General features: G+C 43.3%; 1 protein-coding gene across 1 annotated transcript in view; it reads left to right on the top strand.

Moving 5' to 3' along the window:
* Positions 1-254: 254 nt before the first annotated feature.
* Positions 255-19,206, top strand: part of LOC126467491 (uncharacterized) — a 40,291-nt gene continuing 21,339 nt past the window's right edge. The window contains exons 1-4 of the mRNA XM_050096513.1: positions 255-263; positions 825-923; positions 2,803-2,896; positions 17,286-17,458. Of these exons, the coding sequence (XP_049952470.1) occupies positions 255-263; positions 825-923; positions 2,803-2,896; positions 17,286-17,458 (375 nt within the window). The remainder of the gene's footprint in view (positions 264-824; positions 924-2,802; positions 2,897-17,285; positions 17,459-19,206) is intronic.

Raw genomic sequence — 19,206 nt, forward strand, 5'->3', positions numbered from 1 at the left:
CCTCCGCCGGGACCAGCCGCACAGCCCATGACTGCAGCGCCTCAGACCGCTCGGCTAATCCAGCGCGGCCGGAACGGGAAGAAACCTAACACGTGGTAAAGTGGGAAGTATCCTCTGCCATGCATTTCACAGTAGTTTGCAGAACGTAATGTAGACGTAGATTATGACTATTACTTTCTTCAAAGTTCTGTTCACGATTCATTCAAATATGGTCGTTTGACGTTTACCTCTGCGATCAGTATACTCACTGAGTAATGGCACAGGTCGCGTCGTCTCTTTTCGAGCTTTTAGGTGACGACAGCAAGAAATTATGCAAGACTGCAGTTTTGTGATAATTTAATGCATCCATTCAGGAGTAACTTAAGTTCACTTGAACTTCAATTTAAAAACTTTATTACTCCGTTCTGCAGTCGTAAAACGTCAGCGTTGTATTTATGTACACAAAGGCCAAATTCTGAGCATCTCTAAAACTGGTAAGAGCGCACAGGAAGCTCATACTTCCTAAAATGGGGATACCTGCGATATCCAGACAAACCAACACATGCATTTCTGCCCCGACTATCTTACAAGCGCTATCAATGTACTTGTCTTTTACGTTCTCATAATTTGTACTTCTTTTTCTTTCTTTTAACTTGTAACCTGATATTCCTGACATAAATTTTAAAAATGATATAGCAAATGTAAAAGGTAGTGGCTAAATTGGCAAAATTTGCCCTGATACATTTTTATGTTACCAGAAGATACACACACTCGTCCATTTGTAAGTACATGAATTCCATGAGAAATGAGAAAGTGCTGTTAAGGGACGATTGTACTTTCCACAGATAGAAGAAGATGACGGGATCTACCGCGGGGACTCCAGGGAAGAAGCGGACGTCTTGTTCGTGAGGAGAGGACTGCAGAACAGCGCCGAAAGCCTAATGGTAATACCACTTACACCAGTCATACTAATTATCACTCTATATACCGCAACCGAAAGGTAAATTGCCTCTCTGCTTCTAAGTTAACCAGTGTTCCAGAGGTCCCTATTATAACGGGACGCAGACAGTCCCGACTTTGTGCCACTGCTAGTAATCCGAAATGTAATGTGTATTCACTTCAGAAATGGTCGAGTTAATTAAAGTTTCGAAACGCGTTTCTGAATTAGTTGATGGCGGTAACCAAGAAAAAATACATGGTATCAGCAGAAGGCATCACTCGTGTGTTCCAAAGTGCCACCAGCAGCCCAGCTAGGACAGTGACTTTGCGAACGGTGTTAAAAATAATGGGATACAATGGTCGAACAGCTCCTCATGAGTCACACAAATTTGCAGACAGTGTTAAGCGAAGCCTGGAGCACTATAAAGAACGACGCATCTGGACAGTGGAAAACTGGAAATCAGTGATTTGTAGTGGTGAATCACGCTGTACCCTGTGGCTGTTCGATGGAGTGGTTTGGGTTTGGCGCATGCTATGGCAACGTTATTTGACACCGTGTGTAGTGTCAGCAGTGAAGTACTGAGGAGATGGTGTTACGGTATGGCGATTTTCTTCGTGGTTAGGGTGCGGTCCCTTTACCGTGCTGTAGATGGCGCTAAATGCGGAAGGTTATGTAAACATTTTACGGCACTGAGTACTGCATGCAGTGCAGGACCATTTCGGAGACAATGATTTTTTGTACGAGCATGACAATCCACCCCATCGTAACGTGGCAGCTGTGAGGCAACAGTTAGGGAAATATTCCTGAGGACTGGCCTGCCTGTAGTCACGGCCTGAACCCAGTGGAACATCTTGGGCTCTGAGCACTATGGGACTCAACATCTGAGATCATCAGTCCCCTAAACTTAGAACTACTTGAACCTAACTAACCTAAGGACATCACACACATCCATGCCCGAGGCAGGATTCGAACCTGCGACCATAGCAGCAGTGGAACATCTTTAGGATGAGTAAGAACGTCGACTTTGCTCCAGCCCCCAAGGTGAATACCTTTTCTGGTGTCGGCTCTTGAGGAAGATTGGGGTGCCATTCCTCCACAGACATTCAGACACCTCACTGAAACTGTCCCCAGCAGAATTCGAACTGTCATAAAGGCGAAGAGTGGACGAACTCCATACTAACGTCCACTAATAGGTGTCTGGATACTTTTGATCATCACAGATGGACTAAGTAAAATTGCACCAGTTAATGAATTACTATTGTTAGATTGGCAAAGAACACCTGGTGGATACAAGGAGAAAAGTAAAGTAGCATCGTCAGTAGTATTGAGTGGGGGTGTTAACATTCATCATCAGGAGCAGTAGCAGTAGGAGTCAGAGCCATGTCTATCATGAAATGCTGTGGCCTCTCCAGGTATTGATTTCAAGTATGTCTTCAGTTTGTTATTCCAAGAGAAATGGTGTCAGGCATATTCAGCTAGTTGACTCTAGCGATCTTCTGTAGATCTTTGTCCCATCTGCCTGGCAGTCTTCCGTACTGTCTCTTGGACCCCATTTCAGCACCAACTTTGTCCGTTGGTCATAATTTATTCTAGCGATTCTGCCTAGGATATCCTTGGTGTGTTAATTAATCTGATGTCTTCTGTCCTTTTTTGTCTTGCCTTATAAATTCCATGCCTCGCTATGCAGTATTAAGTTTCCGTTTTGTACGCTCATGAAGTGTCGCAGCCTATAGTCAGAAGCCAAATCTGAGAGCACATCAGGAAGTACATTCTTCAGTTTTACTGCTGCGTTTGATTGTCTTCCATATGCTTTCCAGCCTAACTTAGTATATCGAAAGATTTACACACTCATACATTAACTGAAATGTAACTGTTGTGTGCAGGACCAGCCTGGCTGGCAGTGCTTCTGCCCAGAAGACGTGTTCCCGCAGCCCGGGGAGCGAGCCCCGCTCATGGGGGACTACGACGATGACGACGGTGAGTGCTCCTCTCACGGCAGCGAGATTGTCATTCTTACTTATACCTAACTCTGAAAACAATGCCTGGACGTGTTAAAGCTCAAGTCAAATAACTTGATTGGTTGATTTGGGGGAGGCGACAAAACGGTGAAGTCGTCGGTACCACCGGATTAGGGAAGGATGGCGAAAGAAGTCGGACGTGCCCTTTCAAGGAAACCACGCCGGAACTTGCCTGAAGCGATTTACGAAAATCACGGAAAATTTAAATTAGAATGGCCGGACGCGCGTTTGAGCCGTCGTCATTCCGAATGGGAGTCCAGTGTGGCAACCACCGCGCCACCTGACTGGTAACTTCGTGATTGATGCATGCCAGTGGCAGGACGCGGTGTTGGTACTTGGTACAAGACGTGCCACGTAATCATGCAATCGAAAATTATGCACACAATCCAAATGAAACTGTAAAAGCTTACAAAAAAAAAAAAAAAAAAAAAAAAACCGCTCTGAGCACTATGGGACTTAACTTCTGAGGTCATCAGTCCCCTACAACTTAGAACTACTTAAACCTAACTAACCTAAGGACGTCACACACATCCATGCCCGAGGCAGGATTCGAATCTGCGACCGTAGCGCCTAGAACCGCGTAAAAGCTTACAGATTATTGCTATCGGTCGTCGGGAGAGCGATGTAAAATTTTTCAGTACAGTATGTATTGGTCCGTGCACGTGAGCGCACAGTATCCTTTGTCTTCCGATGAGCTTCGAGGGAAAGTGCGAATGCAGGCGGTCATATCTCGGGTTCTACTGATCATAGAAACAAGGGGTCAAGTGTTTTGGATAGTCCTTGGCCTAGCGACCATTTGTATACCGTACGGGCATACTGTACCTGTCCTACACTACGGCATCAAAATTTAAACATTACTTACTTCCTCCATACCAGACAAACAGACCAAATCGGTTGCACCTTTTCCAAAAGGCGTGGTCTACGCAGCTTATAAAAGCACCATTTGTTCATGGTCGGTTCCTAAGAAAACCCCGAACAATTATGATTCTAGGGTACCAAAAACAGCAGTTGTGGGATCACCACTTTTATAATTTCTATTCACGGCAAATCGTCGAAATTTTTACCATAAGCTCGTAAGATAATGTTCTCAGGGAACGCTGAAACTTTTTCCGATATCGTTATCCCTTACCGAGATCCAGAGATTCAAAGTTTTTTGCTTATCCACGTAAAATATGCGCGTAATATGCGATCTTAGGCGTAAATACAGTTTTAACTGACTTAGTGGCGACTTGGCAAGGGTTCTGAGGTCATTGCAAAGGTTCTGAGGTCACCAAACTATGTTTTCAATGCCATTTTTTCACCAATAAAGCTTTATGATGTGCCCGCTATGCACGAGGGTTCCCCAGAAAGTAACGCACCGCATTTTTTTTTTCTTCTCAGCCGAAAACAATGCTACGAATGCGGAATGTTACGCATGTATTATTTGAAGTTTCCTGATTGAGCGAGCCAAGCTTTCGTCACTGTCGACAGATAGCGTAGCTGCGGGACAGTTTCAAAATGGTGTCTGCAGGTGATGTACGTTACAAGCAATGTGGCATCATTGAATTTCTCATTGCAGAGAAAGAAACAATGGGGAATATTCACAAACGCTTGTGCAAAGTCTATGCAGCACCTGCTGTCGGCAGAAGTACAGTTAGTCACTGGGCAGAGAGGGTGAGGTCATCAGAGAGCGGTTCGGCGGAGTTCCACGATTTGCAGCGGTCATGGTGACCGTCCACGGCTGTCACACCTGACATGTTGCAGCGAGCTGATGTTGTCATTCGCCATTAAAGGGTGCCATTCGTGAAAGCCATTTTGAGGAGGATGAGGAGGTGATTCACACAGTGAAGCAATGGCTCCGCCACAAGGACAGGGGTTGGTACCGACAGGGTTACACGCCTTTGTTTCACGCTGGAGGAAGGCCATAGAACAGGATAAAGATTACGTGGAAAAATAGGGTGAGCAGATAAAACACCATTCTTTCGAGTGTGTAATTCTCATTATGTTCAATAAAGAATTGTTGAAGGAAAAAAATGCCATGAATAACTTTCTGGGCAACCCTTGTATAATAGGCTTATGATGCCTACACAGGCTGTCTCGAACTGGAAATTATGTGATATGCCACCTGGCAGCATAAGAACCTTACAAAAAATTATTTTGCCTTACTAAATTCTTTGTACTTGCAAACCAAACACGGCATTTTTTGGTATACTGTACGTGTATCCTAAAAATGAACATTTTTGTGTAAAGTGGTGTAAGTCTAAGTTGCTTTGTATGGGAGACGGTTTTGTGTTAACCTTGTATTACATGTACTTATTTGATGTTTTTATGTATCAAGGAATGTAAATAAACTTAAAACTTTTACAGACTTAGAATTCATTTCGTATAAGCAGCACACCCTGCGGTAGCAGAGAAAAGAAGGGAACCAGGTGAAAAATGTTCCTATCATAGCACAAAAAAGGCGAATATGAATCTATTTAGAAGACTGTGACATAAAAGTGGGTAACCAGCTGCCTAATTCCCCATGCAGCCTTCCTGACCAAAAATTTTGTCAGTGTCGGCATAGAAGCAAGGATTAGCGATCGTGATGCCTTTATAGCAACTATAATTACGAAAGTTAATAAATCAATCAAGAAGATTAGGAGAGTGTTTCCGCTAGACAGAGCAGATAGGCATTTGTTAGCATCTCGATTAGTGGACTGGCATCACTTAGTTCCAGTAAGATGGACGTAGAGGACTTATGGGCGAAGTTTAAGCAGAGTGTACATCTTGGTCTAGAGAGTTGTGTGTCTAGTAAGTGGATCAACGATGGAAAAGACCCACCATGGTTTAATGACAAAATTCGGAACTGCTGAGGAAGCAGAGGCTGTTGCATTGTCGTTTCAAAAGAGAACGCACAAATGAAGACAAGCGAAAGTTAGTAGAGACACGTGCGTCTGTGAAAAGATAGACGCGCGAAGCATAAAGCTACCATCGTCACATCTTAGCAAAAAATCTGGCAGAGAACCCGAGAAAATTCTGGTCCATTCAGTCCCTTGTCGACCAGTCTGGTAAGGTAAGAAAACGAAAGCCGAAGTTTTAAATTTCACGTTCAAGAAATCATTCACACAGGAGAATCGTGCAAACGTACTGTCATTTGACCGCCCAACAGACTCCCATATGGACGTCATAGTAATAAGTATCCCTCACGTACAGAAACAACTGAAAGATTTGAAAGCAAATAAATCACGAGGTTCGGATGGAATCCCAATTCGGTTTTACAAAGAATACTCTACGGCATTAGCCCCTTACGTAGCGTTCATTTATCGTGAATCTCTCGCCCAGCACAAAGTCCCAAGTGACTGGAAAAAAGCGCAGGTGTCCAGTATACAAAAAGGGTAAAACAACGGCCCCGCAAAATTACAGACCAGTATCCCTAACGTCGGCCGCTGTGGCCGAGCGATTCAGTCCGGAACCGCGCCGCTGCTACGGTCGCGGGTTCGAATCCTGCCTCGGGCATGGATGTGTGTAATGTCCTTAGGTTAGTTAGGTTTAAGTTGTTCTACGTCCAGGGGACTGATGACCTCAGATGTTAAGTGCCATAGTGCTCAGAGCCATTTGAACCATTTGAATATCCCTAACTCGGGTTTGCTGCAGAATCCTTCAGCACACTCTCAGTTCTAGTATATCAAACTTTCTTCAAACTGAGGAGCTTAAGTCGACGATTCTGCGCGGTCTTAGAAAGCATCGCTCGTGTGAAATTCAGCTTGCCCTTTTCTCACATGCTCTAAGATGAACTACGGATGAAGAGCAACAGGCAGATTCCGTACTTCTATATTTCTGGAAAGCATTTGACACTGTGCCCCATTGCAGGCTGTTAATGAATGGAATAAGTTCACAGATATATGAGTGGCTCGAAGACTCCTTAAGTAATAGAACCCATTATATTGTCCTCGATGGCGAGTGTTCATCAGAAGTAATGGTATTCAGAATGGTTCAAATGGCTCTAAGCACTATGGGACTTAACATCTGAGGTCATCAGTCCCCTAAACTTAGAACTACTTAAACCTAACTAACCTAAGGACGTCACACACATCCATGCCCGAGGCAGGATTCGAACCTGCGACCGTAGCAGCCGCCTGGTTCCGGACTGAAGTGCCTAGAACCGCTCGGCTACCGCGGCCGACAGAAGCAAGGGTATTGTTCGGAGTGGCCGAGGGAAGTGTGATAGGACCACTGTTGTTCTCTATAAGCATAAATGATCTGGCGGACAGGGTGGGCAGCTGTCTGCGGTTGTTTGCTGATTATGCTGTGTTGTATGGTAAGGTGTCGAAGTTGAGTGACTGTAGGAAGATAGAAGACGACTTAGACAAAATTTCTAGTTGGTGTGTTGAATGGCAGCTAGCTCTAAATGTGGCAAAATGTAAGTTAATGCGGATGAGTAGGAACAAACCTGAAATGTTCGGATACAGTATTACTAGTGCCCTGGTTAACACAGTCAATTTGTTTAAATATCTGGGCGTACGGTTTACAAAGCGATATAAAATGGAATGAGCATGTGAGAATTGTGGTAGAGTAGGTAAATGGTTGACTTCGGCTTATTAGGAGAATTTTATAGAACCGTGGTTCATCAGTAAAGGAGACCGCACATAGGACGCTGGTGCGACCTGATCTTGAATATTGCTCGAGTGTCCGGGAGTCATACCAGGTCGGATTCAAGGAAGACATCGAAGCACTTCAGGGGTGGGCTGCTGGGTCTGCTACCAGTAGGTTTGAACAACTTGTAAGTGTTACAGATATCCTTCAGGAACTCAAATGGGAATCCCTGGAAGGAGGGCGACGTTCTTTTCGAGAAAACTATTGACAAAATTTAGAGAACCGACATTTGAAGCTGACTGCCACACAATTCTGCTGCCGCCAAGGTACACTACTGGCCATTAAAATTGCTACACCACGAAGATGACGTGCTATAGAGGCGAAATTTAACCGACAGGAAGAAGCAAATGATTAGCTTTTCAGAGCATTCACACAAGGTTCGCGCCGGTGGCGACACCTACAACGTGCTGACGTGAGGAAAGTTTCCAACCCATTTCTCATACACAAACAGCAGTTGACCGGCGTTGCCTGGAGAAACGTTGTTGTGATGCGTCGTGTAAGGAGGAGAAATGCGTACCATCACGTTTCCGACTTTGATAAAGGTCGGATTTTAGCCTATCGCGATTGCGGTTTATCGTATCGCGACATTGCTGCTCGCGTTGGTCGAGAACCTATGACTGTTATCAGAATGTGGAATCGGTGGGTTCTGGAGGGTAATACGGAACGCCGTGCTGGATCCCAACGGCCTCGTATCACTAGCAGTCGAGATGACAGGCATCTTATCCGCATGGCTGTAACGGATCGTGCAGCCGCTTCTCGATCCCTGAGTTTACAGATGGGGATGTTTGCAAGACAACAACCATCTGCACGAACAGTTCGACGACGCTTGCAGCATCATGGACTATCAGCTCGGAGACCATGGCTGCGGTTACTCTTGACGCTGCATCACAGACGGGAGCGTCTGCGGTGGTGTACTCGACGACGAACCTGGGTGCACGAATGGCAAAGCGTCATTTTTTTCGGATGAATCCAGGTTCTGTTTACAGCATCATGATTGTCTCATCCGCGGTTGGCGACATCGCGGTGAACGCACATTGGAAGCCTGTATTCGTCATCGCCATACTGGCGTATCACCTGGCGTGATGGTACTGGGTGCCATTGGTTACACGTCTCGGTCACCTCTTGTTCGCATTGACGGCACTTTGAACAGTGGACGTTACATTTCAGATGTGTTACGACCCGTCGCTCTACCCTTCATTCGATCCCTGCGAAACCCTACATTTCAGCAGGATAATGCACGACCGCATGTTGCAGGTCCTGTTCGGGCCTTTCTGGATAAAGAAAATGTTCGACTGCTGCCCTGGCCTGCACGAGTTGGCCGATTCCAACAGTGACCCAGTAATATTATAGTCATAGGATGCTGCGTTTTTTCGTTTTGTAAAGTGCAAAATTTTACATTTCTGAACATTTATAGCAAGTTATCTGCACCATGTTAAAATTTTATCAAGATCTGACTGAATATTTATGCAGTTTCTCTCGGATACATTTCATTATAGATAACTGCACGGGCTGCAAAAATCCTGATTTTACTAGTAATATTGTCTGCTCTCCTGACAGCCAAATGTGTTTCATTCAGCATCTCTCTATCTGTAACTCTAGGCTTTGTGTTACATCTATTATACGGTAATCACTGTTTCTCCAGAAGTTTCTTTACAGTGACTGTACACCATGGAGGTTCCCTCCCATTATGATCTGTTTTACTGGGTACACATCTATTCAGTGCGTGGTCAACTATTCTTTTAAACTTGAGCCAGAGTTCCGCTACATGCTACTGGCCTATGCTGAAAGTTTGTAGTTCCTCATTCGGATATGAGACTACCGATTTTTATCTAGTTTGCTGAACATATATATCTTTCTGCTTGTTTTAGTTGTCGTTTGTACTTTGGTAATCATTGTTGACACAACTGCGCCATGGTCATTGATAACAGTTTTGATGTGAACATTCTCAAAGAGGTCAGGTCTACTTGTTGCCATTAGATCCAATATATTTCCAACGTAGGTAAGATTCCTAACTATTTGTTCTAGGTGGTTTTCAGAGAAGGCATTTAGTAAAATTTCACAGGATGTCTTACCACGCCCACCACTAACAAAACTGCAATTTTCCCAATTAACTGCTGGATGATTAAGGTCTCCACCAATTATTACAGTATGACTGGTATCTTACGTATAAGTGAACTGAGGTTTTCTCTGAAGTTTTTGGTTACATCAGGAGATGAGTCTGGTGGGTATTAGAAGGAACCAATAATCATTTTATTCCCACCACTGATACTGAGTCTTGCCCAAACAATCTCACATGCAGCTTCAATTTCTATCTCTGAGGATCTGAGTTTTTTGTCTACTGTGATAAATATATCAGCTCCATTTCCCATTTCCTTTCGATGTACACTTAAATTTTCCCCAAAAATCTCACTGCTATCAATTTCAGGTTTCAACCAGGTTTCTGTACCTAGTATTATGTGAGCTTCACTGCTTTTCGTTAGCGCTTCAAACTCTCTCACTTGTTGCGAATGCTTCGGCAGTTTACCATTAGGATTTTAATACTCTCATCAGTTGGAGACATTTCTTTCGATCTCTCACTGATACTTCTGTGTTTCCTACAGCTGTCGTTATCTGGATGGATGGAGAGTCGCCTAATCTAAAAAAAAAAAAAAAAAAAAAAAAAAAAAAAAAAAAAAAAAAAAAAGCACTTTGTGTGCACTCCATATACAGTCAGCTACCTGAGTAGAAGCCTCTGATGAGTAGTGCGGGAGCCCAGCCCACAGTTCTAAACTCTATGGCGCAAGGCCAAAAAGTCGCAGCCAGCTTGTCAGAGAACTTTCGAAGTCTCTGATTCAGTCCTTCCACTCGACTCAGAACCAAAGAGCTACGATCAGTTCTGGGAACAATGCTGCAAACTGTGAGCTTCGTTGAAACTCCATGTGCAAAGCTTATCCTCTCAACCTTCTCTGCCACTCGCTGGAATGACCCAAGAATGACCTCAGAGTCCAGACGATAGGCACAATTTTTTCCAACGTGCGCCACAATCTGCTGTTGGCTGCACCCTGTTCCCTCAATGGTTGCTCGAATGGCCTCTTCAGCATATTGAATGAGACACTCAGGCATACACTAAGAATGCACCTGGCGTCTTTCCCTGTTCCTTGCTGCCATTTCTCGAAAGGGTACCATCATTCGCTGTACGTTTGAAGTGCCGACGATTAATGGACCCCTACCCTTTTGTTTTGCCTCCTCCTGACACTGGATAAAACAGGTTTCCCCTCAACAGGTGAAGTGAGTACCATTGGGTCAGTTTCAGTTTTAGTGAAAGACAGCAGTTCAAACTTGTTGGTTTGGGGGATTGGTACAACGACCGGAGCCCTCCCCATTCCCTGTCCATCCTGTACAGACCACTTAGGTCTATCACTGACAAGCCAAGTGGACGATTCATAACAGATCGTCTACTTTCTGCAGAGGAGACAGGATCCATGGGAGAGGATAGTACTTGACGTACATCTGGTACAGAAATCACAGAAACTGGACTCTCAGGAGCTCTTCCAGCACATCGACTCGCGGCAGCTGTCAATCATTTGACAGTAGTTAGGGCGATTTCCAACTGCTTATGAACGTCAACCAACTCATCCTGTGTTTGAGAGCAGCATTCACAGTGGGACTGCATTTTGGCTGGTGCAATGTATTACTAGGCACTGTCATCGATCATCCTCCATACAGTGTTCCCACATGATTTTCATCTGTTTTAAAACCTGAAGAACGCCTTCTAAGACTTCTTCTGATAGTGACGAAGCGCTACAAGTGGAGGTGAGACTGTGGCTCTGTCAAACACTCTACAGTGACAGTATCAACAAACTGGTCTCTCGTTGAGAGAAATGTGTTCGCAGCCTCGGAAAATATGTTGAGCAACAAGTATAGTATGTTGAAATGAAGAATAAAGATGCAGAATGCTGATACTGTTTGTTTTATTTAAAAAGCTGTACGAGTTTTCACATAAAAAATTAGGGACACTAGTTTCCAGCATGTTGTCATACAAGTGCAGTGGAAAAAAACATTGTTTGTACAGATGTTTCAGCTGTTTGTCGCAGGATAGGAAACAAATGTGTTGAGGCACAGTTATGGTTTGAACAACGGTAATGTATAGTAAAGCTTCACAGGAAAACAGTATTATAGAAGCAAACAACCTCTGAATGTCAGCTTGAGAGGCATTTCTTGCCTTGCGTGAGAGACGAGCTGTGTTAGTTCACGAAGATTGCTGGCTGGAGGTGTGCAGACATGTTCTAAGGACGACAAATCAGGGTACTGGGCAGGCCAGTCAAAGATCGGTGCATTCTTCAAGGCATCTGTGATGTGGACTGCAATGTAGAGTTATGTATTATCCTATGGAACATGCCATTTTGTACCCTGCTCATGATGGGTATGAAACAGGGTTTGCCATTCTTGCCACATACTGCAGAACATTCAGCCTCCCTACAAGAGCTACGGAATCGTCCTGTTTGACAGCCGCAGAATGACACGCAGTGTCCTAGTTGACTGAGGCTCTTCACCATGTGGGTCTCTGTTGCCTGCCGATGTATGTCAGCGATAAACGACGGACGGCAACTCGAGATGTCAACCTAGCTTGCAGTTATCTACTTCCGATCGTTCGTTGTGTCCAGATATCAGCTGTTGTCATGCGTCAAAGCCAGTCGAACAACCCTCCATCCTCTCGCGGTATATTCCTTCTACTCCTCTTGCCACACTGCTATCCTGAGTCGATTTCGCCTCTACTCGTTCTGCAGTCAATGCACAACAGCCAACTGACTGTATGATCTGTCGGAATGTTACTCCCCTGTCCCTAATGCCAATGATTCGACCTTTCGCAAAGTCTGAACGATGACTATGAGCTGCATATGCACGTCGTGTGGGTGTCCTGCATGTAAATCTTCACCTGAAAAGTCCCAGCTACATTACATACATACATCAGCAACGAACTACAAGAGTAATGGTATTTTTCTGCCCTGAAAATAATCTCACATATGGGTGAAATTTTAAGTAACGCATTTCTCAGGCATGGAAATAGTTAAGCATCAGTTTTCTAGCATTCGGTCTAGGCGTTCCTTGCGTAAAACTTCCATTTCCGCTAGTGATCGACAGTAATTCGAAAAGTAGATAAATAAACGAGTTACCTCAGTTGAACTTTTTTATTTTTGAATGTAGTTTACCTGTACACCAATGCACTAGGTCCGTGATGTTCCAGTGCCTTGACCTCGTTTCAAAAATTAGATTCCTCCAGGCCTGCGAAACACAAGGGCGTGCTGAAAAGCAGTAATGCCTCCGATTTTTTTTATGTAGAATCTGTCAAAAGCTTTTTAAATAAAACAGACTTTATTAACATACAACATGTTTGTACTTCATGTTTTCATATCTGCAGCCGTCTGCCCTAGAGGGTCCAAATTGTAGGGTGTAACATGGCGGTAAGAATGTCGGTGTGTGAGAAATTGCGTGCTGTAATTGGGTTTCGAATTGGAACAATTCGTCCAGACATGGAGCACCCTCTCCTTCAATGTGACGATGCCAGACCACAATTGAGCGCTGCGACATCTGCAACAACCTGACGCCTTGTGTGCACTGTTACTAATAATCCTCCATGTAATCCTGACTTGGCCCATCCGATTTTCACCTGTTTGCAAAACTTTACCAATAACTTCGATAACTTCATTTTGATAGTGAGAAAGTAGTGCGAGCAGATGTGAGATTGTGGCTTCGTCAACAAAGTCAAACATTCTACAGTGACTGTATCAACAAGATGGTCTCTGATGGAGAGAAACGTGTTCGTCGACAGGGTGACAATGTTGACAAACGGCGGAGGTTCGAGTCCTCCCTCGGGCATGGTTGCCTTAGGATAATTTGGATTAAGTAGTGTGTAAGCTTAGGGACTGATGACCTTAGCAGTTAAGTCCCATAAAATTAAAAAAAATAAATAAAAATAAATGTTGACTAATAAATATGTAGATACGATGAATAAAGAAGTAGAATGTTAACAGAGGTTGTTTAAAAAGCCATAAGAATTTTCACATAAAAAATTCTGTGTCCTTACTTTTTAGCACGTCCTCGTACCTGTTAACTTTCGGTCAGTTCTTCGTTCGAAGAGGATCTCCGTCTACTGAGCAAAAGTTTGAGCTTAGAGAAAACGCGGACGTTTGGTGGAACGAAATCAGACAAATAAGGCTGGTGCGGCAACAATTTACATCTTAGTTCAAATATTTTTGCCACGACAATGACAATTGTGTATGGGCGCACACTGTCTCGATGAAAGATGGCTCTCGTCGTTGCCAATCCTGATCTTTTTCGCGTATCTTTTGCCGTAGTTAGTCCAGGAGGTTAATGTAACATTGCCCCATAATTGTTTGACCTGTGGGAAGACAACCCACTATCAGAATCCCTTTCGCATCACAGAAAACTGACGCCATGGCCTTTCCAGCCGACCATACTGCCTTTACTTTCTTTGGTGCCTGAAAACAGGTCAAATATTTTTCTGACATTTCCACTCTCATGGTTTTCTGATCCTGTGTTAATAGTCGTGGCACCCATCAGGCAGAAAATTTTCTCATAGTCAATTCCAATGTTAAAATGGGATATGTCTGTTCAGATGGAAACGGAAATGACTTGTGGCTGGGCGACCCGTCGGGTAGACCGTTCGCCTGGCGCAAGTCTTTCGAGTTGACGCCACTTCGACTTGCGTGTCGATGGGGATGAAATGATCATGATAAGGACAACACAACACCCAGTCCCTGAGCGGAGAAAATCTCCGACCCAGCCGGGAATCGAACCCGGGCCGTTAGGTATGACATTCCGTCGCGCTGACCACTCAGCTACCAGGGGTGGACTCTGTTCAGATGACGTACGTACAGCTTCAACAGTTTCTCTCACATGAAATCGGCAATCCTCGATGGCAATTTTATGCCCTTTTGCAATAACTTCTGCGGTAGTGGCACATCTTGGCTGATCACTATGCGGCTCCTCATGTAAGCTGTCCCGATCAAATTTAAACTCGTTTGTCCACTTGACAATATCTGAATATTAAGGACCGGAGTGCCCAATGTGTTCTAAATGTTTTAGGCACGAATTTCCTTTGCCTCCATAACTTCCTTTACGAAGTACTTAACTACTTCTTGAATCTCGTTTTTCTCCATCTTCTCAGATCACTACACGGGAACAATAACAGAGAGATGTCCACACCATAGTTCCAGAACACTTATGTAACACGTCTTTACTCACAAAGAATGACCTACTATTTTGCAGGGATCTCGTTGTGCTTTGCTGATATCTGGTGGTGATTCCGCAAACTTTTCAAATTACCCTCAAATATATTCTGCACAGTGGCAGCACTACCTTGAGTTGCGCCAGAAGCTGATATCGTTTCAGACAATACCTCTCCATTAACTTCTGCGAGCGGTCAACTCTTTAACGCAGCCACATATTCCATATTCACGTATCTTGTTTATTATGCAGTGGTGCAGAGCTGTACTGAAAGCTTTATGGAAGCAAGAAAAGCGGCATAACTATCTATTTACTTCTAGATCTCCTGAATGAACAGAGTAAGCTTGGTGTCACGCAGTCGGTGCTTGCAGAAACCGTGTTATTTGTTACGATAGATATGCTCCATCTCCAAAAAAAGTCGTCACATATGAGAACAATGTTGTTGTTGTGGTCTTCAGTCCAGAGACTGGTTTGATGCAGCTCTCCATGCTACTCTATCCTGTGCAAGCTTCTTCATCTCCCAGTACCTACTGCAACCTCCATCCTTCTCAATCTGTTTAGTGTATTCATCTCTTGGTCTCCCTCTACGATTTTTACCCTCCACGCTGCCCTCCAATACTAAATTGGTGATTCCTTGATGCCTCAGAATATGACCTACCAACCAATCACTTCTTCTAGTCAAGTTGTGCCACAGATTTCTCTTCTCTCTAATTCTATTCAAAACCTCCTCATTAGTTATGTGATCTACCCATCTAATCTTCAGCATTCTTCTGTAGCACCACATTTCGAAAGCTTCTGTTCTCTTCTTGTCTAAACTATTTATCATCCACGTTTCACTTCCATACATGGCTACACTCCATACAAATACTTTCAGAAACGGCTTCCTCACACTTAAATCTATACTCTATGTTAACAAATTTCTCTTCTTCAGAAACACTTTCTTTACCATTGCCAGTGTACATTTTATATCCTCTCTACTTCGACCATCATCAGTTATTTTGTTCCCCAAATAGCAAAACTCATTTACTACTTTAAGCGTCTCATTTCTTAATCTAATTCCCTCAGCATCATTCGATTTAATTCGACTACATTCCATTATCCTCGTTTTGCTTTTGTTGATGTTCATCTTATATCCTCTTTTCAAGACACTATTCAGCTGCTCTTCCAGGTCCTTTGCTGTCTCTGACAGAATTACAATGTCATCGGCGAACCTCAAAGTTTTTTTCTCCGTGGGTTTTAATTCCTAATCCCAATTTTTCTTTTGTTTCCTTTACTGCTTGCTCAATATACATATTGAATAACATCGGGGATAGGCTACAACCCTGTCTCACTCCCTTCCCAACCACTGCTTCCCTTTCATGCCCCTCGACTCTTATAACTACCACCTGGTTTCTGTACAAATTGTAAATAGCCTTTCGCTTCCTGTATTTTACCACTGCCACCTTCTGAATTTGAAAGAGAGTATTCCAGTCAACATTGTCAAAAGCTTTCTCTAAGTCTACAAATGCTAGAAGCATAGGTTTGCCTTTCCTTAATCTATTTTCTAAGATAAGTCGTAGGGTCAGTATTGCCTCACGTGTTCCAACATTTCTACGGAATCCAAACTGATCTTCCCCGAGGTCGGCCTCTACCAGTTTTTCCATTCGTCTGTAAAGAATTCGTATTAGTATTTTGCAGACGTGGCTTATTAAACTGATAGTTCGGTAATTTTCACATCTGTCAACGCCTGCTATCTTTAGGATTGGAATTATTATATTTTTCTTGAAGTCTGAGGTTATTTCGCCTGTCTCATACATCTTGCCCACCAGATGGTAGAGTTTTGTCAGGACTGGCTCTCCCAAGGCTGTCAGTAGTTCTAATGGAATGTTGTCTACTCCCTGGGCCTTATTTCGACTTAGGTCTTTCAGTGCTCTGTCAAATTCTTCACGCAGTATCATATCTCCCATTTCATCTTCATCTACATCCTCTTCCATTTCCATAATATTAAGTACATCGCCATTGAACAGACCCTCTATATACTCCTTCCACCTTTCTGGTTTCCCTTCTTTGCTTAGAGTTGGGTTTCCATATGAGCTCTTGATATTCATTCAAGTGGTTCTCTTTTCTCCAAAGGTCTCTTTAATTTTCCTCCAGGCAGTATCTATCTTACCGTTAGTGAGATATGCCTCTGCATCCTTACATTTGTCCTCTAGCCATCCCTGTTAGTTTTTTGGCACTTTCTGCCGATTTCATTTTTGAGACGTTTGTATTCCTTTTTGCCTGCTTCATTTACTGCATTTTTATATTTTCTCCTTTCATCAATTAAATTCAATATCTCTTCTGTTACCAAGGATTTCTATTAGCCCTCGTCTTTTTACCTACTTGATCCTCTGCTACCTTACAATATACGTTCCAAAATTCAACAAACATCAATTTTTGTTAACTGACTACTAAGTATTTGTGTTGTATCGTGATGAACAAGAGGCAGCGAGTTTGTAGAGAAGTGGCGGTCTGTTTGCGTGCGGCAGAGTACGAGGAGGTGGCGGAGCGCATGGTGCGTTCGCCTGCCGTGTACCGCACGCTGTGCACGCCCAAGGGCGGGCTCGACTTCCCCGACGGCGTGCGCTACTCCATCCGCGGCAGACTCTGCCACTTCGGCGTCATGGGCTACCAGTTCAAGCCGGACACGCCGCTGCTCCAGGTGAGTGCCACACTCGGTTCTGTTCCCTCACGCTGCCGCGCTACCTGGCCTATGTAGTAGAGGTGCATCGTTCGGGAAAGAACACACTAAACTGAACAGAAGGACTGAGGAACGAGTTTCTCTGTTCTCTTCAAAGTGGCCTCTATCCACCTCAGTCTCACTCGATTGGTCTCATTCTTTTTCGAGAAGTTACTCGTTCCAGTTCCACCGTACTTCGCTCAAAATTCTGGAAATTTGTGGTAAGTTCCTATAGGACCAAACTGCAGAGGTCATCGGCCTCTAGGCTTATGTAGCGACCCTTTTTTCTATCCCGATTTCCGTATCTTGCATGAAAGTAGGAATGTTAATTTATCTATACGTTGACTGGTATTGAGGGGTTTTGTTTTATCCCGGCTAGTTCTTGAATTAACCCCAGTGAGTCACTACACGTATCATCTTCCCAGTTCTGAAGGAAAAATACCATTAGTAAATTAATACTAGTGTTTTGAATAGATTCTCGTTCACTTGTTTCAGTTACTAGCCTGCAGTTTATTCTTGGTGAAAATCGCGTAACCTAATTATTTATGAACCTAAGTCGAAGTAAAGTTCAAGACGAATAGTCAGTTTCAAATTAACACGTTATTTTATTTAACAAGAATTATTAATAAATCAGTTCATTCACACGATCGCATTCAAAGGGGTTCTTTGAATAAGTATCTAATCTTGAATCCCGTCAGTATCAGAGATACTAAACAATGTTCTGTCACTTTCGACAAAAAGATTATTCCCGTTTAATATCCATAAACTGTCACGAACTATGATTACTAGTCGCGTGAAGTAAAGCTTTTCCACTATCACAATACAAAGTTCGAATCCGTCCAAAAATCGTTAATTCCGTAAAATATTTAAATCTTCACACGGAGTGACGTTAAAGTCAGAGAGATTATTTATCACTTCCCCGTTCCTCTAATATGACAAAAGTTCTAATTCTGATCTGAAATTAATGCTTCCCAAAAAACAATCTCGTCGCGATTTATTCTTGCGCCGTGATTTAATAAAACTCCTATTGTTGCTTCCTAAAGCTGTACGTCCTAATTGACTTCGAACAGACTAGAGGATAGAGACTGCAGTATCATAATTGCATTGTATGTCTATTTATACTTTAGTAAACGCTATCTTTGGTGTTCAAGACCTACGTTCTGTGACTATAATATTGATTTTCTCATATATAAGAATAACTAATAACTTAACCATTTCTATCGTTTTTCCCCCCTCCCATGCTTCCAAAATTTGTGATTAAAATTCTTTTCTTTTTCTGTTATTTTTCTACTATAGATTCCCCTCTATTTGTCTCTTATTTCTATTTCGTAAATTACTACTTGTGGAGGGGCTTGAGACATTTTCTGAATTTATATTTCGAGGGCATGGGAGCTAATTTGGGAGCTATTTTGGTTTATTAACACCGAGAGGCGTTGTAAGTGTTACACATACACACTACTTAATCTAACTTAAACTAATTTAAGCCTAATTTACACGACGACATTGGGTTGCGCCACTCGTTTCGTGGAATGAGTTGCACGCAAGTGGTTTCATATATGACTGTAGACACGGCGGCACCAGTAAACACTACAGTTTCGTCGTTTTGTGGGTCCCTGAGTCGTGTCTGAAATGCAAGTTTTGGCAGCTGCACGTCGCACGAGTTGTGATGGAGTTAATAAAGCTTGTTGCTTGGAATCGCTGCATAAGAAAAAAATAAACTTATTTCGATA

The sequence above is a fragment of the Schistocerca serialis genome, chromosome 1 (genome assembly GCF_023864345.2).
Source record: "Schistocerca serialis cubense isolate TAMUIC-IGC-003099 chromosome 1, iqSchSeri2.2, whole genome shotgun sequence".
Classification (NCBI taxonomy): Eukaryota; Metazoa; Arthropoda; class Insecta; order Orthoptera; family Acrididae; genus Schistocerca; species Schistocerca serialis.